The following is a 23,850-nucleotide window of genomic DNA, read 5'->3' on the forward strand; positions in this document are numbered from 1 at the left end:
AAATGTGATCCCTCCTTTACAACATAAACTGGGGTCAGAGTAGAGTTTCAAGCCCCAAACAGAGAAGTGAGGAAGTAGGGCCCTCCTGCACGATGCTGAAAGAACAGAATGGACATCTCAGGTGAGCAGGGTGTGGACAGTCCGTTAGTTCCTGGATCAGGGCAGAAAATGTAAGTCTTTGGTTCTGGCTCCAAGAAACATATGTATTAGTTATGAAACATCTTTCTGGGGATTGGGATACCTGAGTCAGTCCAGGGAGTCAGTTCTCACAGAGAACATTAAATGTTACCTGGAGAGGGACCGCCATGACGGGACAGCAGGTATTTGCCATCAGGTCTGATGACCTGAGTTTGATCCCTTGGGACTCAACGTGATGTAAGGAGAAAACTGACTCCTTCAAGTGGTCGTTTGACCTCCAAGTGTGCGCCCTGGCACATGCCCCTGTCTTGGTCACTGCTCTATTGCTACGAAGGAACACCATGACCAAAGTAATTCTTATAAAAGAGAGCATTGTGGGCTTGTTTACAGTTTCAGAGGTTAGTTCGTATCATCATGGTGGGGAGCATGGAGGTGTGGAGGCAGACGTGGTGCTGGAGAAGTAGAGTTCTACATCATGATCTGTAGGAATCTGTCTGTCTGTCTGTCTATCTTACCACCTTCAGCTATAGGGGTCTACTTTCTCCACATCCTAAACTTCCTTATCTATCTCTCTGTCTGTCTGTCTGTCTGTCTGTCTATCTATCTATCTATCTATCTATCTATCTATCTATCTATATCTCTGGGCTTTTGAAACCTCAAAGCTCACCCCCAGTGACATATTTCTGACAACAAGGCCACACCTCTTAATTCTTCCAATCCTTTCAAGTAATGCCACTCCCTGGTGACTAAGCATTCAAATATATGAGCCTATGGGAGGACATTCTTATTCAAATCACCACAGCCCCACCTCCAAATAAATAAATGTGGGAGAAAAAAAAAAATCTAAAAATTCACCTAGAGACTTGTCAAACCGCCTGCATTCTAGCCTCAGGGTCCTAATTCCCACATCCAGGTCAGGAATTGCAAAGTACCCTTCTAAGGGCCAGGTGAGCAGATGCTGTTAAGGCGACTCTTTCAAAAGTCCAAGAAAATCTGTGGGAAAGCATCAGGATGCTAGAATGTGTAGTGAAAGACAGTGATGTCAGCCATCCTGTGACTTTACCTTGCTAGGCCAGGCCGTGGCCTCAGAGGAGGCCTGAGGTGCGCCAGCATTAGTTTCCTGTGTGGTCTCATGGGACAGCATCATTGGCATTTATTTAGCCGATGTGTGGCAGTAATCAGAATAGTTTACCAGAATATTAACTGAGTGGGAACAAGAGGCCTCTCTGATATGTCGCCAGACAGCCGACTCCTTCCCTCCAACGATCCTTTGCAATGAGATCCTGACTCAGACTAGTAATCATTTTCACAGTCTTAAGTTGTCACAGCAGAAGGGACAACTTGCTTGCTTCTGTCCTGAGAGAACCGCCCCTTTTTACCAGCAGTGAATTAGCCTTGGGTGGCAGCTGGCTGATGAGTAACATGGGTAGAGTAAATGGTAAAGGTTCAGCAGGAATCCCTTAGTGAACTTCACTACAAAAGACCCGAGTTAATCAATGTGAGAGGAGGGAGGAAAGGCTTACCTAGGCTTCTGTTTTCAGAAGTTTCAGCCCATGGTCCATTAGGCTTCACTGTTCTGTGGTCTTTTCTGAGGCAGAGCATCCTGTTGGGTGGTGATGGAGCACAGTTGCTCATGGCTTCAGGAAACAGAAAAAGAATAAAGGGCCGGGTTCCCAATTCCTCTTCAAGTGTCTACAACACAATTACTTAGCTTCTTCTGACCAAACCCCACCTAAAGGCTCCATTATTTCCCACATAGGCTGATGGCCAAACCTTAGCACCTGGCTTTTGGGGAACATTTACAAATTCCAAGGCATAATAGAGTGAATCCCAGATCCAGCCTTTTCTTATGCTAATCTTTCCTTAAGTATCTGCCACCCCAAATCTCTTGGTTAAAATAGATGTGCTGGGCAAGAGAGCTACATGCTGTGGTTTATAGGCATTCCTTTTACTCTTTGCAGTGAATGTCCACTAAAGAGATACAGCAGGGTCAGGTGTACCGAGTATTCAGGAGTCTGGAGCAGAAGGGTTACCTGTGAATTCAAGGACGGTGTGAGCAGCATAGTGAGTTCCAGGCTAGCTAGGGCTACAGAATGAGACGCTGTCACAAAAACAGTAGTAGACCTTCCCTCTCCGCTGTATGCCTTTAAATCCTGCATCTCTGTTCTGTATAGCAGGTGTTTAAGAATGTTTATGAGCAATATCAGATTTGATACATTTCCTAGCAGGATAGTAGCTATGTATCTCAATCTGGCTGCTATTGTGGAGTTGAGATTTTATTTAATTTTTTAAAAAAATTTTTTATTATTTTATTCTTATTACATCTCAATGGTTATCCCATCCCTTGTATCCTCCCATTCTTCCCTCCCTCCCATTTTCCCCTTATTCCCCTCCCCTATGACTGTTCCTGAACTTTTAACTTCCCTGACACCCATACAATATATACTATTGCCTGCAAATAGTATCTTAAGACAAAACACCTAAATAGTTTCTCCTGCACCCAAAGTGCAATTATGATTCATCTCCATAACTCAAGGAAGCCTGCAAGAAATAAAGGACAGGAACCAAATAGATCAGTGAGCTTGGTTTGGTAAATCCCTCTCTTTCCCAACTAAAACAAATGAAAAGCTAAGCCAATAGGGTTCATTGGTTAACAAGATGCACACTCATTTTAAGAGAAAGAAGAATCAACAAAAACAAAGACCTACCCTGAGAGCTTCTGGAACTACTAGGGAAAATAATATTTATAATAGGCAATAATCATAATACGTTTTTGGAACAGACCTTGGCTAAGAGCAAAAAATGTCATGTTACCGCACCAATCTTCTTTCATCTTTTATTGAAGTTCACAGGCACATAAAACAATTAATTTTAGTCCTGTTGTTCTAGAGGAGTAAGATGAATGACTGCCAACAATACTAAGCTGCGGTCCACATCCTCAAAAAGAATATTTTTAAAACATAGCAATTTCAGCATACCAACTACTCACAAGAACAAGAACGACTCCATTACACTTTGGAGGTGTTAACATGTGTATGACATTGTATCAAATATACAGCTGTGCCCTATACCAAACTTGACCCTAGAAAACATATTAAATATTAGTTTTTGTGTACATTACAAAGGATGAAAATGACATTATCTGAAGACAACTGAATTGGGAGGACGTTCATTGACTCTTCCAGGTACAGTAAAGGATGCTAATTTAACTTGGATATTTTCTTTTTCAACGTATGCTGGTCTTATCTCTTACCATTCTCACCTGTAACTTACGTCTCTGTTAACATTGTGGAACAGGAGATTGACATCCCAGGCAAAAATGAAGTCAAGTCATCTCTTAATGTCAGGACATTTCCCTGAACTAACATCCAGCGGAACTCTATTTGCCTCCATTAGTTCTCATCTATAATTCATAGTAATTGTCCATTTATTATTCATGTAGCTACCTTTAGTAACAATAAAAATATAAGTTGGTCTAGTTCACAGTGAGAAAACACGTGAGTTCGGAGTGAAAAACCAATTCTACTCATCGATGTCATGCTTACTGAACGTTCATAAATCTTATAAATTATTCCTTGGTTTAAGACATTTCCTATGACGTCTTATGAAAGAGGGTAGTTTAACTGTGGTCAAGCTATGATTAAGTTATATTGACAACATTAATATGACCCTAGGAGAACATTTCACAAATTTTGTGTCATCGCACTACTTACCCACAAGCAAATGATGTCACAGCGCTAACTGATGAAAGAAAAACTAAACGATAAGCTTCTAGCCAGTCTCTGGGGAATAGAGTCTAGGAAAGGTACTGCCAGAGTGGCTGCCATACTTTGCTAGCAAATGCCTAAGCATTTCAAGTTGACAGGCTTGAAACGGAATGGCTAGGATCAAGGTGTTGCTGGGGCCTTTTTTTTTTTTTTTTTTTTTTTTGGTTTTTCAAGACAGGGTCTCTGTGTTAGCCTTGGCTGTCCTGGACTCACTTTGTAGACCAGGCTGGCCTCAAACTCACAGCAATCCACCTGCCTCTGCCTCCCGAGTGCTGGGATTAAAGGCGTGCGGCACCATTGCCCAGCAAGGGGGAAATTTTAACAATAGCCATTCTCTATTTTTCTTGAATTGATGGAGAGTGATAAAATGATTAAAAATACCACTTCTTCCATGGCGTATGTTGAGGAAATTTTTTTTAGATTTAATATTTTCTGCTTTAAAGTTTAATAACTTTATTATTTTAAAAAATCAAACCCTTGCAAATGGAGTAACAACTTGGTGAACTTTGATACAGTTAGAATAGACCATCTGAAACAGTGGCACTTCACATTGGATTTTACTATGAAATATGTTTTTATGCACCTATCCACCACACAAAAATCCATGACAGGGGAAGAACTAGATGAACAATTAGCTTTATTTTTTATTACGTAGCTCATGCTCATTACCCAAACTCAGTTCTTGCTAATCCCCTTAAATTTAGACTTCTCTGCTCTCTCATCTACATGTTATGCTAACCTGAATGTGCTTTTGTTTGCATATGGACACATATTGTTGGTTAGATTCTGTATATGAGGAAGAACATGTGGAATTCTTCTTTCAACAGTGCTGTCCTTGAGGCCAATTTCTGTAACATGAACCCAGGATTCTTTGGTGTTCTTTTTTTCTTTATAAAGATGAACATATATCTACACAGAAGAAAAAATATAATCTAAAATGACAGTAAGTTAAGTATTTTTTTTTTTTTTGCCAACAATTAAGAAAGTAGAATGCTAAGCATTATTGTGTATTGAGACTTTGCGGGGGAGTAACTACTCATCTGATCATCTTTGGTGCTCTTCCTGACAAGCTGTCAGAGGCAAACTGGTTTGGTGTATACATTTATAGATGCTGACACAGTTGCCCTCAGACTTCTGCTTGAAATAGAAAAGTTTATGTGATCAGAGTAGTGAAGTTTCAAAATGCAAGTATTTAGAAGATAATACTTTCTGCAAATTTTTTCTCGTGAGATTTGAAGGCAGTGTAGACTTAGGTCTATTGGAATATGAGCCAGAGAAACTAGCTACCAAAGTGAGAAACATTTCACAAGTAGCAAGGTGGAGGGCTCTGTGAGAAAAGGGGACAGATTGAAAAGTACTTGCCAAGAAAGGAATTTAGTTGACACTTTATGTGGGAAATCATGCTGTTGGTATGTACAGCAGGAATACTTAGTCTGCCTGGCTTTGAGCTTTACTCCTCCTGGTCTACTTTTTATCCTTTCTTATATTGAGCTAAGTTTATTTCCATTTCCCACTTGTAATCATGTACTTATAAATTTGTACCAATGTGTGTGTACATATGCACACATCATAGCCATAGACCTGTAAATCTGTGTGGCCCTTAGTCACTTCCATTGGAGAATCTTGTTTTCCCTTCTCTGTGGACAGATGCTCTGAGGCTGTCTATCCATCTACCTGGCTAGTTTACTCCCTTGGAACATTTGGTAAATTTATCATGATATTTATACTTGAATGATGGTCATAGGCAGGCTATAGTGCATGTGGGAATGCCCAATGTCTTAGAGGGGGGTCCTTGTAGGGTCTTGCCTTAGGTTTGGAGGCAAGGGGACAACACTGGGATGTAGATCAGGATACGATTTATCATAGCACAGCAACTTCTCAGTGGTGTCGGATATAGCTTCTCCCACTCACAAGTTAAGAAAATTATATATAGCATGTAAGATCTCTACCATTTAAGCATCCTAGGATAATAAGCATAGGAAGAATGCACTGCTGCCTGTCTAACAGAGAGCTCATTTGTGGGTGACACACAAATTGGCTTCTCAGAACGGAATGTATGTGAATTTTTCTTCAAAGAAAATTAGATGAGCTCACCTTACATATTGTCACATTACAGATAGAGCCAAGTGCGTCCAGGCTCTCACTGTGTGTTTACACGCCTGAGAAGGTGTGGTTTGGTAGAACCTTGGCTTGGAAACCATTTCCATTGTCTTTGGATGTTACTGGGATTTTCTGCTTCTCTCTCATCCTTAAATGCCCCTGTTCTTTAGGTGATGAACACATCATTTCTTGTAGACAGCATTGTTAGGCACTATTCTTAAAATTATTTCTTTTATTTTTTTCAGAGTATAATTAGATCATTTCTCCCTTCCCTTTCCTCCTTCCAAACACTCTTACATACTCCTCTTTCAAATTACTGGCCTCTTTCTTCATTAACTGTTGTTACATTTTTATGTCCCCTGGAGGGGGAGACCTGGTGGCACTCAGAGGAAGGACAGCAAGTAGCCAAGAAGAGACTTGATACCCTATGAGAATATATAGGGGGACGTAATCCCCCTCAGGAACAGTAATAGGGGAGGGGAATAATGGGAAAATGGGGGGGGGGGAGGAATGGGAGGATACAAGGGATGGGATAAACATTGAGATGTAACAAGAATAAATTAATAAAAAAAAAAAAAAAAAAAAAAAAAAAAAAAAAGAAAAAAGTTGCCAGAAACTTTAAATTAAAAAAAAAACAAAACTGCTGGTGTTTGTGGCATGAATAACATTATATCTGCCTGTAGAAGATTTTGTTGTTTAAAATAATCTCAAACTGTTCAATCCTCCCTGACATGTTTCCTTAAGTAATTATTTAGTGTACATATCTGGTGTGTATGCCTACACCCCAGATGTGTGTGGAGGTCAGAGGACAATTTGCATTACTGTGGCAGCTTAGCAGCAGGTACATTTCACTGGCCCCACATGTGTTTCTTTTTAAAATGTCCTGGGTACCAAGTAGATAGGGACTTCTCTTGTTCTGTCTAAATTTGGAAGCTGAGGCCTTTTGATGACTTTCAAATGGCCTGTCATATGTGTGGCCTTGCATATGTGGCCTTCTGAGTGGCCAGGTTTTGACAGTATAGACTTTGCCTCCCTTGTTGCTGCTTTTTTTGTTTGTGATTTCATTATGGGATGTGGTACATCACTCTTAAGTTCTTACATTCTTTGAGGATGATTATGTGAAAAAGAATAGTGGTAAGTGGGAAAGTAGTCCAAATGAAATGAATAATGTCAACACAGTACTTTTTGAAAATTATCATAAAACCATGCATAATAACATTGCAATACATGAATTATCTCATAATTTTTAATAGGGCTTATTTTTTCTTCTTAATTTTTTTAACTTTAAAAATAAAGGTCATCCTATCTCTCTCTCTCTCTCTCTCTCTCTCTCTCTCTCTCTTTCTCCTCTCTCTTCCCGTCTCTCTTGCTCTCTTTGGGATATATATATGTGTGTGTGTGTAGTACATTTGCCTGTGTCTACACATCTGGAAGACAGAGGTCAACTTTGGTATCTATATTTCTCTCCACATTTTGTTTTTTTTCGAGCTTTTGTTTTTGTATCAGAGTTTTGCCGTCCTGTGTGTACATGTGCGCACCACATATAGTATGTTGTGTTTGTGGAGGTCAGAAGAGAGTGTTGGATCTCCTGCAACTGGAATTAAGGGTGTTTGTGAGCAATCATACAAGAGATGAGAACTGAAATCGGGTCTTCTGCAAGGGTAGCAAGAACTCTTAACCGATGAGCCACCTCCCAGCCCCGAGTCTATTTATATGTATTATTCCCCGAGAATGTCAGACATTGATCATATCCACCCCCTAAATCTCCCCCTGCAACTTCCTCTAGACTCCTCCTCTTGTCTCCCCAATATGTCTTCCTCCAATCTATCTTCCTTCTTTCTTTCTTTCTTTCTTCCTTCCTTCCTTCCTTCTTCCTCCTTCTTTCTTTCTTTCTTTCTTTCTTTTTTTTGGGACAGGGTTTCTCTGTGTTAGCCGTGGCTGTCCTAGACTCACTTTGTAGACCAGGCTAGCCTCGAACTTACAGCGATCCACCCGCCTCTGCCTCTGCCTCCCGAGTGCTGGGATTAAAGGCGTGCGCCACCACGCCCGGCTCTTCCTCCAATCTTTATGTCCTCGTGTGTGTGTGTGTGTGTGTGTGTGTGTGTGTGTGTGTGTGTGTGTGAAGTCCCTTAGCACTGCCCAAGTGCAAATGGATGTGGCACCAGCCTCTGACGCATGGACAATCTGCCAGTGACCATACTCTCTTTTGGTTAAAGAAAGAATATAAACTACCACCCAGCCAACACAACCAACCGGGGAAGCCAGTATGACTATCATCTTTTAGTGCCACTATACCCTTTAAAACACAAGGTCTTCTTAATAAAATCAGAACAACCTAGCTTTCTGGCTGGGAAGACAGTTCACACATCTCCCAACTGTTTATTGTGTGATTGGTGGATGCAGTAGCATGAAGGCAGTTTGGATAATTTAAAATTACAAACCTTCTATCTGTACCTTGTAATATATATATACATGAGCTAAAAGTAAAGCATCTTTATGCCATTGTTTTATGAATGAGTTTCTAGGTCTTGCTGGCACTAATTTAAAAATTCTAACATAGAATGTTGGAGTTAGAAGAAAGCTTCAAGTGTTTAAGCTGCATCTTTTTCATACTGGTTGGCAGAGCTTGGAGACACTTACATCTCAGAGTGACATTTAGCTAACGCCAGACTCTGTCCTAAGCCTCACCTGACCAGGTGGTAGACTTCTCGCACAAAAACATCCGAGCTCCAGCTGAGTGTGGTGGTGCATGCCTTTAATCTCAGCACTCAGGGAAGCAGAGGCAGGTGGATCGCTGTGAGTTTGAGGCCAGCAGATCTACAAAAGGAGTCCAGGACAAGGCTACACAGAGAAACCCTGTGTTGAAAACAAACAAACAAAACAACAACAACAAACAAACATCATCTGGACTTTTATTTTATATCTGCAAATTGCCCGTTTTCTTCTCAACCATGTCTGGGGTAGCAAACCTCACATAAGCAGATATTCAGGAGTGCTAGGGGATTGAGGACTGGGAGATGAGCTGGCTGCTAAGCATACTTGTTGCTATTGCTGAGGATTGAGTTCACAGTTCTAGAACTCACTTAGTGGTGAACAAACCACTCACACAGCTCCTAGTCCAGGGGATCGGATTCCTCCTTCTGATCTCCAGGTCACTAAGCATACGCACGGTGCATATTTATACATGCAGGCAAAACACTGCACAAAATAAAATTTAAAACAACATTTTAAAGGTTTCATTGGTTTCTTCAACTTGTAAAAACCCCAAATGCTTTGATAAATTTTATTCTTATATTTGATAAAACTAACATTTGCCTTGGGATTTTCAGAGGAAGTGGAATAACAAAACAAACTTCATTATCTTGACTGGGCTATATTCCCATGTATTGGAATGAAGTTTGTTGTCAAGGAGATTTAAAAACATAGTGTTTTTGTGAAATAGACATCTGGTGGGTGGGGCAGCTGCTATCGTGTGTAGATTTTCCTAAACATAAAAAAGTCTTGTTCTAGTTTTCCTTTGGTTTAAATATTGTTCTAGATGAAAAATGTGTCTTAGTTAAATCATTTCTTTACACATATATACAATAAACTACCTATAGCAAGAAGAACCATGACGCAATCAGGAATTATATAAATGTTACATTCTTAGTGTTTTGGCTGTTTGTATTTGACAGCCTTGAAAAAAACAACTTTCCTATCTTGATGTGTCTAAAATTCTGAATGTAAGTCAATCTCCATCACATCTTGTTATTATCAACTTAAAACATCTTTCTAGACCTAAAAATATCTTAACCTCTAAACAATTAAGCTTCATTGTAAAACTAAACTACCTAGTCTTCAGCCCCCTCAGAGACTTGGGAAAGAATACAATTGATTACTTGAGTATGCTGGGAGTTCAGGTTAGTAGCTTTCCAAATGAGAAGATGACAGAGACAGTTTGCTACCTGAACAGTCACCCAAAATTCTCTATAACATTGGAGCATCATCTTCAGCCTTTTGGCTTATTATATCTGACAGACATATTTGTGAGGCAGGAACTATTGAGGACTTGCTTACTCTGTCTTGGCAGAGTTTGGCCATCAACTTTGCCTGCATCCAAGCTTGCCCATTTTTAGGCAAAAATGAGGACATTTTTCCTAGTGGCTGGTTTGCCGCATTTTAAGCCGTCTCCATAAGGAGGTTCTTTGATCAAATCATGGTTATATCAATTACTAGCTTATTTTTACCACAAGACTATATATCCTAAGTTTAACAAATAGATATATAATGTAGGATAGTTAGATGAGGTCTTCAAAAGCCTCAGAGACCTACAGAATATGGCATTTAAAGCTGTTTTTATTATTTTAAAGATTCTTTGACAACAAGACAGATTAACTCCTGGCAATACCCAGCCTACCTCGAAGAAGATGGTGAGCATCAATTTGGAGTATTTTAATTGGTCAAGATTTCCATAGTACTTACTAGATATGCATTTGTATGTGCATATAACTGGTGTGGCTTAATCGATATTATTTCTGAGAATGGAAGAAAATGAACTATATGTACTATGATAGAAAAGTACAAAATTGTAGCTTGAAGTTGCCCTTAATTTTGTATCACACAGGCCCAGTGTTGCCTGTCATTCGCCTTGCTGGTGGGAATAGCGGGCATGAAGGTCGAGTGGAGCTGTACCACGCTGGCCAGTGGGGGACCATCTGTGATGACCAATGGGACGATGCAGATGCAGAAGTCATCTGCAGGCAGCTGGGCCTCAGGTTTGTTTTGTACTGCTTTTTTTTTTCCCCTTAATTTTTGATCCTGTTACTTCCATACATCAGAGAGGGTGCTGTATGTTTAAATTGCACACTTTGTTAGACCAATAGAAAGGGCCATTTTTGGTCTCTGTTCAAGTCTGTAAGCTCTCTGAAGAGTACATGCTTGTGTTCTGTAAGTCTAACCTGCTTGTGTCTGAACTAAGGATTTTAGTGCTTCCATTAGTAGCTTCTTAGGTGATGGCTGTCATGGTCTACACAGTGATTTTTTTTTCCCCCTGCCATTGGATGGCACACTAATTGTTAGCTTTAAGTTTAACTTTTCTGAACATTATTTAAACTTTAGAAGATGACTTCCTTTTGTTGTTGTGGTTAGTTACATTCTTAGAACAAGCTATGTTTATTCATGCACAAAGGAAGTAATTCCCATATAGGGAATGGAATGAGGTGTGAAGCGAGGACATCAGGATGAAAGCCAACATGCGTGATCCTTTCAGGCTTGTGATGATTCTGGGATATTATGCGTTTTAAAGCACTGCTTAACAAGGCTAAAAATTTACCTAGGACTATATGAGAGCCTTTAAAGGTTAATATTTTACATTAAATTTATTCTGTTTAGCACTTTGAAAGGAAACCCTTGTGTTGTTGCAGGTAGCTTTTTCTCTTGACCCCAGTCTCCCAAAATAACAACTCATGAGACTCACTGAATATACAAATGACTAGGCCATATATCTAGGTTCTTCTCTGACTAGCTCAAAACTTAACCCACCATACTAATTTACATGGCTGGTTACTTGAGTTCAGGTACAATGCCTCCGTTCTCTTCACATCTTGCCAGTTGAATCTTCCATGCCTGGCTCTCACCCAGAATCCTTTCTGCCTACCAGATGTCCCACTATAGGCCATAAGCTTTTTTTTTTTTTGACAGGTGATGCTCCCATACAGACACAAGAGGATTCTCTCAACACCCCTCTGAAGAGAGTTTCTCAGGTCATATGTCATTTTGTGGTTAGCCAGATTCTTTGATATTGAGGTAGGATTTGTAATCTTGGGTCAATTACTCTAAATTGTTTTATGACTATCTCCTTTTTCAAAACTCCATATTTACATCGAAGTATGTTAGGGTATTTTAAAATTTTTATCTCTGAAAGTTTTAGTATGCATCTCTTAAAATTAAGAATGTTAGGTCCCCCTCAGTCACAGTCGTAGGGGAGGGGAGTAGGGGGAAAATGGGAGAGAGGGAAGAATGGGAGGATACAAGGGATGGGATAACCATTGAGATGTAATATGAATGAATTAATTAAAAAAAAACTAAAAAAAGAATAGGAATGTTGTGCAGCATAACCAAAGTATCATCATAATTAGATTAATACCTCATCATATTCAAGTTCTTATCATCACTCACACAGTGTCTTTGACTGGTGGTTTGTTCACAGAAGGATTTAGTCCAAGATAATTTAGTGTAGCTGGACATTATGCCCCTGAAGTCTTTTTTTTTTTTTTTTTTTTGGTTTGGTTTTGGTTTGGTTTGGTTTGGTTTGGTTTTGGTTTTTCGAGACAGGGTCTTTCTGTGTTAGCCTTGGTTGTCCTAGATTCACTTTGTAGACCAACCTGTCCTCGAACTCACAGCTATCCGCCTGCCTCTGCCTCCCGAGTGCTAGGATTAAAGGTGTGCACGACCACACCTGGGTGGTGCCCCTGACGTCTTTTAGAGCCTACGACAGTCTCTTTGTTTTCAAAGCTCAAGCTTCTTGAACACTAGAGAATGTCTCATCCTCCGGATTAGTGTCTTTCGGTTGCTTCTTTTATTTTTCCAGGTCCTGAAATTGGAAGTTAGTCACGATGGCTCAGTTAGCGCAAAGCTAGTCCTCTGCTTTGACATCATCCCAGCCCGTGGGTTCCGTCTTGCTGTTCACCAGGAGTCAGTCACAGGACGGCTTTGGTTTTCATTTTGTTTTATTCGTTTGTTTGTTTTATCCCATAGTGGCAAGATTAAAATTGAGCACTTAGGTGACATTTTCATTTTCTTCATATAACTGGATCTAACTGTTGATTTGTAGTTCACCTGTGAGAAATGAACAAGCATGAGAAATCCTAAGACAGTAGCTTTGACCCTAATCGCTAGCAGTACTGTTGGCTACTGTAATTGCTTTCTTTAGGTGGGTCAGATACAGGGCTAATCAGTTCCTTTCCAGATAATTTTTTTTTATTGTTTGCCTAAGTCTCAATTTCAAGGCCAATGTTATTATATTTCCAGCCATTGCTGTTGGAGAGATAATGGCACAGTAATGTGACTATCTGCTGGCCTCTCAAAGCCTGTGGCCCTACCTTTGAGTTGTTACAAAATAGTTTTTACTCACAGTTTCCTCCTCCATAACATGTTTTCTAATTTACAGTTTTTAGCTATGTAGTCACCATACAAGATATATTAGCTGTCCAGATCCATATTAACTAGGGAGTGTTATTTTTTGAAGATGTTGATCATTGAAAGTAAGTTGAGCATTTGGTGGTGAGATTACCAGACACATTTTCTCTTCCCAGACCTTCTTCTGTTTACTTAGAGGTATCTCTGGATTCTGTACTTTCAAACCCCTCTAATGTCTATATTCTGTTTGCTGAGCTGTCAATTATTTGTGCTTAGGACGTGCTAAGTGGTTTTCATCATGGCTATGAAGAAATCTATGCCCTTACCCAAAACAGTATTTTAAAGACTATGCCAGTAGCACGTTGAGGTTGCAATCCTCCTGCCTCAGTCTCCCAAATATCTGGGAGCAGTTTTGGAGGCTTCACTCTGTAGTTGGATGCCCCCTTTTGCTTTGGGGCCTGTGATGAGACAGAACATTATGTGAAAACAAGCTCCTTCACCTCAGGGCTGGGAGGTGAGGAGGAATAGGAAAGAAGAGCCCAATGTCCTACAGTCTTCCCCTGAGGAACTGAGACTTCTCACTAGAACCCACTGCTTATCGGTTCACCATTAAAGGCTGGTGATGCTGTGGCAAGTCAGCAAAGTCCTCCAAGAAGCTCCAGGCAACGAGCAACCGAGTTTCATAGAGTTCTTCACGGTGTGGGCACCCCGGTGCCATGTGCTGAGCTGCGTCTTCCACATGCCTTTCTTTCACCTGACTTCCGATTCCCTCCTAGTTTATGTTCAAGTGATACTTTGCAAATTCATTTCCTCTGTGTTTGCCCATTGAAAGGCTAAGTACCTTCGGATAAAATTGTTTTTAATGGTCCATGGTTGGTAGTAGACAGCATAGTTGTCTCATGCTTTATTTATGTTTTATTTTTAGGCAAATTTCCTCTCACTTTTGCTTGCTTTGCTGAATTACGGTAGGGTAACTGCATGGTGCGATGCTGGAGTGCTTGTTACACTTTCCTCGTGAGAGTCTGTCACTTCGGCCCTCATATTTTAACAGCGTCTCTGTATTTTGGTAGCTGGAAAGCTGTGTAAATGCAAAAGGAATTATTGTACTTAAGTCGCTACAATTTGATTAACTCAGTGTGTGGGGATGAGGAGGAGGAATGGGGGAGACAGGCAGATGTTACCAAATTTGATAACCTAGGGATGCATATGCATGCGGTGAAATTCAGGTGGAGCCATTTTCGACTTCCTCTCTGTGAACTTAAATTAAGAGCATTTCCTCATGGCTTTAGGAACCTTTAAAAGCACAGCTTAGCATGACATCACATTTCATTGTGCTGAAGTTCCATAGTTTACATAGAAATTTAATTATTTTAAATGCTTCTTTCCATTAGTTTTCCCCCCTCCCTTAGAGGGAGCTATAAAATTCTCCTACAGCATCATATTAAATAGAATCAAAATTATTTTAGTTTTACAAATTTTTTCTTTACTTTTTATTTCCTTGTGATGGAAAAGTTAGGTCCCACTCTATCCTATGAGTGGGACACAGTCTTGAGACCCTTGACTCCATCAATAGAGGACTTTTTTCAACTCACACTATACTCTGTTAAATGGCAGAACAAAAACACAGAGCTGAAATAAACAGAGAAGTAAGGACAGAAGGAAAATGGTACTGGTCATGTTTTTGGCTGTACTGTGTTAGAAATACTGTCTGTCACCGATTGAAAACATCCTAGGCAGTCTAACCAAATAGAAGTTCAGAGCCTGCTGATCGCTGCCATTTAGACATAGTGGGATGCTGGGAAAGCTATTGAACCATGAACCTCAGGTTTCTTATCCATAAAGTTGGCCTTATAACATCATAAAGTTATAGTGATCATTAAAATTTAGTTCCTATAGCCATAGGGCACAAATGTTACAAATTGGTATGTGCAGTTAAAAAGCCAGTCCTTTATAGGCTAAATAAGATATGCTTATCTGGCCTACTACCTACCTTGTCTACTTCAACTAAAAGCCAAGCTTGGGGCTTGAGTGATTCAGATGGTGGTGTTTATTTGGCCTTTTCTATAATGGGTGCACACACTTTGATTAGTGAAGAGGACATGTGAGATGAGGGTTAGACACAGAATGTAACTAGCGAATGTTCATTGGGAATTGCCGTCACCTAAGTCAAATGCTTCACGTGAAGCAAGGCACTGCATTACACAGGAACAGCATTTCCTGTAAGCTTTCTCTGTAGTCAGGGCATGAAATCAGTAAATACTTGGAGCTCCAGCACAAAACTGGCAGACTGGTGTGAAAACTCCTTCCCTAAGGGAAGGACAGAGCACACACGGCTTACTGAATTCATGTCAAACTTTTTGACATTCTAGCTCTTGAGTTGGATACCTCTTTTCCCAGTACTGTCTGATCTCTTTAGGAGAAGTCATACCTTTCTTTGTTTTTTTTTTTTTTCTATGAAAATCAACAGCAGGTCACTAGGAAATCCTGGCTGTAGGAATATGTATGTGCATGCGTGTATGTATATATGCATAAACATACACATAAGTCATCTTAAATTTTAATGAGCTCAAACGTTAACTAGAAAACTAAGTTCATGTCGCATGATATTTTTCTGGTTAGTTCTTCCCCTCCTCAAGTTTATTATTGTTTTCTCTGATCTGTTTATTTTAATTCTGTCTTTTAGAGATGTTTAACATGATATTGTTTCAGTGGAAAATATGGAAATATGTAAGACAGAAAAAAAAAACCCTGTATTGGTGCTTTAGAAAGACTTTGTCATAAGTAACTTCTCCTGAGTCATGATGCATAACTCCACTTCCCTGTACTGGAATCTTCCTTAAGTATGTGAGGCAGGCCAAAGGCAAGCAACCCATCTCCTGCTTTTATCTGAAAACCTGTGCCTCCAACCACTGTGTTTGGAATGCACCAGTGCTCAGTTATTCTGCTCCAGGGAATGGGAGCACTTCTAGTCAACATGTGACACCAGGCTTTGAGTTATTTTTCCTTGGGGAAAGAAAGTCTTGGTCAAAATATTGCATGCAAATGATATGAACTCTTTAAATCTGTGGGAAAATGTGACAGGTAAGAATGCTTTATTTTCCTTTAATTTGACCACTCACAATCTTAAACCACAGGTGATTCTTTCCCACTTTAATCCATCTTATTACCCTATTATTTTTGAAATTGGTTGTGTTCTTGTTCAATAAAATTTAACAATATTCTTATCCTTAGTAATTATTAGGTGTTAGTTTGGTTGCTCTTATGTATTGGAAACATTTCTTCTATTCAGTTTGCCGTGACTGAGTATGTGGTAGTTTTAAATTTGTATGTATTCAGACTTAACATTTTTAGGCTTTGTTTTCTGCCTTTTAGGCTTCCTGTCTTGCTCATAAAATTATCTTTTATATCCAACATTATAGGGACAACACTCCTATTATTTTAGCTTAGTAACATTTTACTATTCTCTGCCCTCCCCCCCTCTCTCTCACACACACACACACACACACACACACACACACACACACACACACACACACACACTTTTTCCACCACTCAACCAACTCTTTTTTTTTTTTTTTTTTTTCATTTTCCATCTTTAAACCATCTGCATTTAATTTTGTTCCTGTTAGGAGTCTGGCATCAAATTTTACATTATCCCCTGATATTTTAGTTTCCTTCTAGGCTTACTGTAGTCAGTGAATTGTACTGATTGAAAACTTTACTTAACATCTTTTCCTGGTGCAAAACTCTAAGGAGGTGGTTAGTTTGCCTTTCCCTAAGCCTGGCATCCCCATGACCTGCACAGTCCCCCATCACTGCTCATTCTCTTGTACCCCTGGAATCACATTCTATACTTGCTTCCATTAATTTCTCTTGTAAAGGGCATGTTTTAGTTATTTTATTGTTGTCGTTGCTGTGATAAATATCACCATGAAAAGCAACTAGAGGAGAAAGAAGGTTATATTTTGCTTTTAGTTTAGAGTCATTGAATCCATTATGGTACGGAAGTCAAGGGAACAGTGAGGGAAAGCATGGTGGTGCAAGCTCTGGCCAGGAGCTGGCCAAATGCATGTGCATCACACACAGGAAGCAGAGAGAAAGAACAGGAAGAGGGATCAAGCCATAAGCTCTTAAAACCCCCAAGAGTAATGTACTTCCTTCAGTAAGGCTCCTCCTTTTAAAGGTTCCATATCTATAAAAGTATCTTTTATTTGTCTGGTGTAATTTGGAGACTCACTGCTGAATAAGCGTCCCTTTTCTAGCTCTTTTTGAACTCTGGGTGGCTGGTTCAAATCAGCTGTTCTGGCTCAAATTCCTGTCCAAGCTGACTGATTCAAACTGGCTTCTCTCAGCTTCTGACTGAATTGTTCTGCGTGGCCTCAAACTAACTCTCACAATCTGTTCTAATCTTCTGGCTCCTTCTTGTTCTCTGGCTCATTCTATCTTCACCTGTGTCTAGTTTGTTCTTTCTGCAACTTGTTTCTGTAAAGCTGTCCCAGTAAAAAGTGCCTCTGAACTGGACAAACTGAACTGCCACCAACTCAACTCTATAGCACTGTCTCTCAGCTGATTCCCAACTGACTGACTGAACTCAGCTGAACTGTTTCTCCCTGCACTCTGTTAAATGGCATCTCTTTCCTGTCTGTTCTTGTGAGAGTTGGGCATATCTTATCTTTGACACATTCTGTCAAATCTTTCTCTAATTTGTCACTTTGTCTGTGCCTTTCAAACATGGATTCTTCCTTCTACAAACTAACTTTCCCTTTATTGTTTGGCCTTAAAGTGTACTAAAGGCATTTCCGCATTTCATCCATATTACACATACCTAGAAGGACTTTGGATGTGATCAGAGACGCCATGTTGCTGGATTAAAATTCCTCTGTACATACCTCCCACACAGTACCAATTGAAGATCAAATGTTCAAGTATATGAACTATTGGGGCACATCTCTCATTTAAACCACCACACATCAGATAGGAAATACCTTACACTTTGTAGACACACACACACACACACACACACACACACACACACACATACACACAGTAGCACCAATGCCGCCTTAGGCACAAACACAGTTTGGCTTCAACACAATTTTGCTTTTGTATAAAAAGTTGAATTTCAGTTAATGTTACACATCACTAATTACATTATCATCTCAATCTCTCCCTTCCCCTTGACCATTCAAAACTTGTAAAAATCCCTGTTAGTGCAATGGCACCACAGAAATAGGTGCCATTCAGGATTTGGTCTGTGGGTCATCATTTGCTATCATCTGATCTAGAGCCACTAGCTGTGGCTTCTTCTGTGTTGTCCTTCATCCTTCTAAAAAAAAAAAAAAAAAAAAGGAATCACAAATCTCAGACATAGAATTCAAAGCAAATTCATTCATAAATTAACAGTTTTTGACAATACCATTTGTTAGGGTCCAGAGGAAGCCGCACAAACCCCTGAGACACAGATCTCAGTCAGATATGGATGGGTATTGAATGCGCTGATCATGGTCAGGGACACAGAATGGACTTGGGAGTGAAACTGTGATATTGAGTGTTTCTCAGAGTTAGATTATAAAGGCAAAAACCACAGTTAGCACACGTGGGGGTGGGGGGAAGACGTATGGACAATGGAAGAGGGTAGTCACCTCTGACTCAAGTTATTTTTGTTAGTTAGATCTAGCTGACCTTTAATCTGATTGGTTCCAAGTGGGGTTTATAGTTAAGGGCCAGCTGCAGTTGTGGTTTGGGACTTTCTAGGAGTAGCAAGGCCATAGAGTATGCTAAACATAAACATAGTTTTTGGTCAATCTGACCTTGCACATAGAGCTTTTCCCTATACCAGCAGCAAGCTGAGATGATGTGGCTGGTAGGCCTGAAATAAAAATGGCTGTAGTTATGTCTAAAGGACCAGGCATCAACACGATTCCCCTTAGGATATCATTGTTGTTTTTTACCTTTACATCTGTTCAATAGATTCTGGTCTTTATTATTTGTTAGGGCAAATTGTTAAGAACGGAGAGTGATTCAAGTGCCAAGATTCCGAGTTTTAAAAACATTTTAGCTCAACAAAGAGAAATGTACGTTTTCCCTCTTGACCCCCTTCATACTGTCTCCTACATACATTGTTAAATGCATCCTTTTGGCACCTCTGAACTATACGCAGCACAGTCAGGCCATTATTGTGCAGCTGTGCCCTCTGCATTTGTCTTGATGTTATTTAAGGAGAGTCTTAATTTTTTAATTCTGTTTTTTATGAGTACTCTTGAGTCTGCTACAGACTCTATAATACCTAATGAAATGAATCAAATCAGATATTTAGCCATGAAGTTGCCTGCATAATACTTTAGTATCATCGGGGTATTACAACCTATCACCCACTTAGTGAACATTTTTCTTTTAATGTGTTTCTGTTATGACCCTCAAGATAGTTATAACATAATTAATAAGGGAATAGGCCCAATATTAATGAAGAAGTGAAGATATAAATGTTAAAGTCCTGGTAAGTGAAGGCTTTTGTGGGACATGCCCCTTGGGCTAGTATGCAGATATAAGTGAGTATATACCATTTAAGTCTTTCTGCTTCTGGGTTAACTCACTCATTATGATAATTTCTAGCTCAATCCATTTATCCACAAATTTTGGGAATTCCTTGTTTTTAATAGCTGAGTAGTATTCCATAGTGTATATGTACCACAGTTTCTTTATCCATTTTTCTACTGAGGGACATTTAGGCTGTTTCCATGATCTGGCTATTATTAATAAGGCTGCTATGAACATGGTTGAGCAAATTTTCTTGTTGTGTGCTGGAGCATCTTCTGGGTATATCCTATTGGGACTCTAGATGAGAGAAGCATGGGAGAATAACAAAGTAGAAGGATCCAGAGGGTCCTAGAAACCTACAAGTAGAACATTATGATAGGCAGATTTGGGCCCAGGGGTTCCGCTCAAACTAAGGCACCAGCCAAGGACAATACAGGTGGTAAACTTTAAGCCCCTACCCAGATCTAGCCAATGGTCAGAACAGTCTTCACACTTGAGTGGAGAGTGGGATATGACTTTCTCACGTACTCTGGTGCCTCACATTTGACCATGTCCCCTGGAGGGGGAGACCTGGTGGCACTCAGAGGAAGGACAGCAGGTAGCCAAGAAGAGACTCGATACCCTATGGGAATATATAGGGGGAGGTAATCCCCCTCAGGAACAGTCATAGGGGAGGGGAATAAGGGGAAAAGGGGGGGGGGAGGGAGGAATGGGAGGACACAAGGGATGGGATAACCATTGAGATGTAACAAGAATAAATTAATAAAAAAAATGTTAAAGTCCAAGGATAAAGGCTATAGCGGACTGAAATGCAATATCCAAAGTCAGTCATTTCAGCAGCTATTAGCCATCTTCACTGAATCAAGGCTACATTTTGAGTTGTAGGAGAAGTTTGTTATCAGTAAACTTGTGTGATGCTGTTTTTGTCAGAAATAGATTTGACTGGATAACAGGGACTGAAAATGGCAACAGCTTAAACAGACTCAAACATGCAGTTAATCGGCGCTCAGAGAAGAGACCAGAGGAGCCACCGAGCCTAGCTTAGCAGGTCCACCCTCATCAGGACCCTGGTTTGTTCTTGCTTCCACATCTGGAAGATGCTGAGCATCTTGCTGGGCATCATGCTCCTGTCGCCAATCCAGCACTCCAGAGACTGAGACAGAGTGACTACTATGAGCTTAAGGCTAGCCTGGACTACATAAATGGTTTCAGAGTAGTCTGGCCTGTGGTTTGAGACCCTGTATCCCCAAAACTGCATGTATTGAGGAGGTACAATGATCCAGTGTAGCTTCTGTTCCAGCCACTAGCTTTGCTCTATGTGCAGAATGAAGGAGATGGAATGAGGACACTGCCCTCAAAGGAGCCACAGCAGTTTCTGTCTAAATAGCACCCACAATGAAAATGTAATAATGGCAAAGTATTATTTTGAGATGATGAAAAACTTTTGCATACATACACTACTGGTAGCTATACAGCAGTGCAAACGACTTAATGTACTTAAACATTGTTAAGATGGTGTTTATGTTATGTTATAAATAGGCCTCTAGTAGGAGGCTTGTAAATGCAGTATTTCTTTTGGGTAGTCAGTACTGTGCTTTGTAAAACTCCGAGGCTATGTTATTAATGCAAAGGGGAGGCTAAAGTTTGAGAAATACCAAGCATTCTTAAACGTGTGTTGTGGTGGGCCAAGGAGTGAAGAGACTCATAAATAACCTCTGGAGTGTACTGGGGAGTGAGATTAATCACTCTGCATTTGCCAGAGAGGAGGAAGTAAGATGGAAAAACACCTTTTACTGTGGAATCCAGAGTTCATTTGTTTTTATGTTTGCTCAGTGGCATTGCCAAGGCATGGCATCAGGCACACTTTGGGGAAGGATCTGGCCCAGTACTGTTGGATGAAGTGCGCTGCACTGGAAATGAGCTGTCAATTGAGCAGTGTCCAAAGAGCTCCTGGGGAGAGCACAACTGTGGCCATAAAGAAGATGCTGGAGTGTCTTGTGTCCCTCTAACAGGTAAGGCTGTCACTTCCTTAGTGTGCTGCCTCCTGCCCTCCTGACTGGTGTTGCTTCAACTTCCTTTCACAGTTCAACTGTTATCAAACAAGCTGACAGATAATGTTCCTAAGCAAAACTTACAATAAAATCAAACACAATTTTTACTTAAAAATATAATTTCTTCACTCTTATTTCTAAAAGCTTCTATTTAACATCTGATGAAGCTAGATCAGAAGCTATAATTTTGTTGCAATATGCAGTACCCAACACTCAGAGTCAGTGTGCAGTGGTTCATACCAGACACTAGCTGCCAGTATATTACATCTTTTTTATTTTTTTTATTTTTTTTTTATTAATTTATTCTTGTTACATCTCAATGTTCAGTATATTACATCTTTAATCCATTCATCTGGTAAGGTAGTCTTTCCCAGAATGTGTTTGTAGCTGCTGTAAAACTGTATGGATGTAATTGCTGAGTAAAGAAAACCAGTAAAGAGATCAAGATAGCTTTGTAATCAAATTGTAGACTAATGTACATTGCAGCATGTCTGTCCATAGAGGTCATAGATCATAGGAGATGCTTTACATTATTATTATTATTATTATTTTTGCTTTTGAGACAGGGTTTCTCTGTGTAGCCTTGGCTGTCCTAGACTCTCTTTGTGGACCAGGCTGGCCTAGAACTCATAGAGATCCACCTGCCTCTCCCGTCTCAAGTGCTGGGATTACAGATATGCACTTTGCCTGGCTTTTATATTATTTTTATTTATGTATAGTTGTGTGTGTGAAAAGTGAAAGAGTTAATATATATATATATAATTCTGATTTTGGACACTTTTACTTATGCTCTTGGTTTTTTAAACAACACAAGGTATTTATACATAATAGAACTTTCTAATTTACATCAAAGGTAAGCAAAGACTTTCATTTCCTTGAGCCACTATTGCACTCTTTTTCAGATTAGGTACTCTCACTAGTGCTGTGAGGGGCATATGAGATGGTACAATGCTTTGCAGACAATAAAATTTAAGTCACCAGATGGTTTTGTGCCCAGAGTCTTTTGTTCGCTTCAGTGATTACCAGATACCTATGAAAAGTATGTCTTATTCTCTGGTTATTTGTTTTTTTGAGAGGTGATTAGATAAAATGGCTTTTAAATTTACCTTTGTGGGGAATGAAATTTATTGTGCTATCTGAATACAAACTCTTTGTAGAATTCTCTGTGTATAATTACTCACTGACTTAATAATATTCAAATTTCAGATCTGCATTATCAGTAAAAAACAAAGCCAAGATGTGTTTTTACCACCCATGGGTGGCTGAGAATTAATGATCTCATTGATGAGACACATTGCTCTTTACCTAAAGTAGCTTTTCCTGTATTCTTAGTTCAGTATTTTGATGTGTACTTACAACTCTGAAATACCATCTCTAAGTCACTATATTTTTGTATTTCACTGAAAATGAGCACTGTTGCTTAGACATAAGAGGACTGGAACTATAGGAAACTTCCCAAATAGGACTTAATATAGAAAAAGGAAGGTATTTCCTGCCTGGAGAATGGAGTACAAATATCAGGAAGGCAGATGGGTTCATCTTCAGGAAGAGTGCATGACCTCATGTGAGTGAGTGAAGTCATTAATGTTAACTTATCAAATGGCCCAGAGGGAGGTCTAAATACAGGGATGCCTCAGGTCACACAGAACTTCCTCCTCCCCTCAATTTGCTTTGTGTTTTTATCTCCTTATCACAGATGGGGTCATCAGACTTGCCGGAGGGAAAAGCGGCCATGAAGGTCGCTTGGAGGTGTATTACAGGGGACAGTGGGGGACAGTCTGTGACGATGGCTGGACTGAGATGAACACATACGTGGCTTGTCGGCTGCTGGGATTTAAGTAAGGCTCGTTGGTGTGGGGACATGGAATGACAAAACACAACCTTAAAATCAGAGTTACTGCATAATGCTTACCTTTATTTTCTAGGAATAGATCTGCAGAACCTATCAGTCACTTAACTTCTGTCTCTTCTGTCATGTCTCTTTGCTTATCATCTGTCATGACCATCATCTATATAGTCTGTTGCCATTTGTTTGTCATTCCAGTAACGCCTGCCCTACCTACCTCACAACGGAATTACAATTAAAAGATGACATTTTTAGAGATGTAACCATCTCTTGTCATTTATTTCATGTACCTTGC

At 39.9% G+C, this 23,850-nt stretch overlaps 2 protein-coding genes across 2 annotated transcripts in view; one reads left to right on the forward strand and one right to left on the reverse strand.

Annotated features, from left to right (window-relative positions):
- Positions 1-23,850, reverse strand: part of Myoz2 (myozenin 2) — a 1,071,004-nt gene that overhangs the window by 427,230 nt on the left and 619,924 nt on the right. The gene's annotated exons all lie outside the window — the stretch shown is intronic.
- The window catches only part of Prss12 (serine protease 12), a 68,054-nt gene that overhangs the window by 3,320 nt on the left and 40,884 nt on the right, over positions 1-23,850 (forward strand). Inside the window, exons 2-4 of the mRNA XM_051165562.1 lie at positions 10,609-10,759; positions 21,492-21,670; positions 23,406-23,547. Of these exons, the coding sequence (XP_051021519.1) occupies positions 10,609-10,759; positions 21,492-21,670; positions 23,406-23,547 (472 nt within the window). The remainder of the gene's footprint in view (positions 1-10,608; positions 10,760-21,491; positions 21,671-23,405; positions 23,548-23,850) is intronic.

The sequence above is a fragment of the Acomys russatus genome, chromosome 23 (genome assembly GCF_903995435.1).
Source record: "Acomys russatus chromosome 23, mAcoRus1.1, whole genome shotgun sequence".
NCBI classification, from domain to species: Eukaryota; Metazoa; Chordata; class Mammalia; order Rodentia; family Muridae; genus Acomys; species Acomys russatus.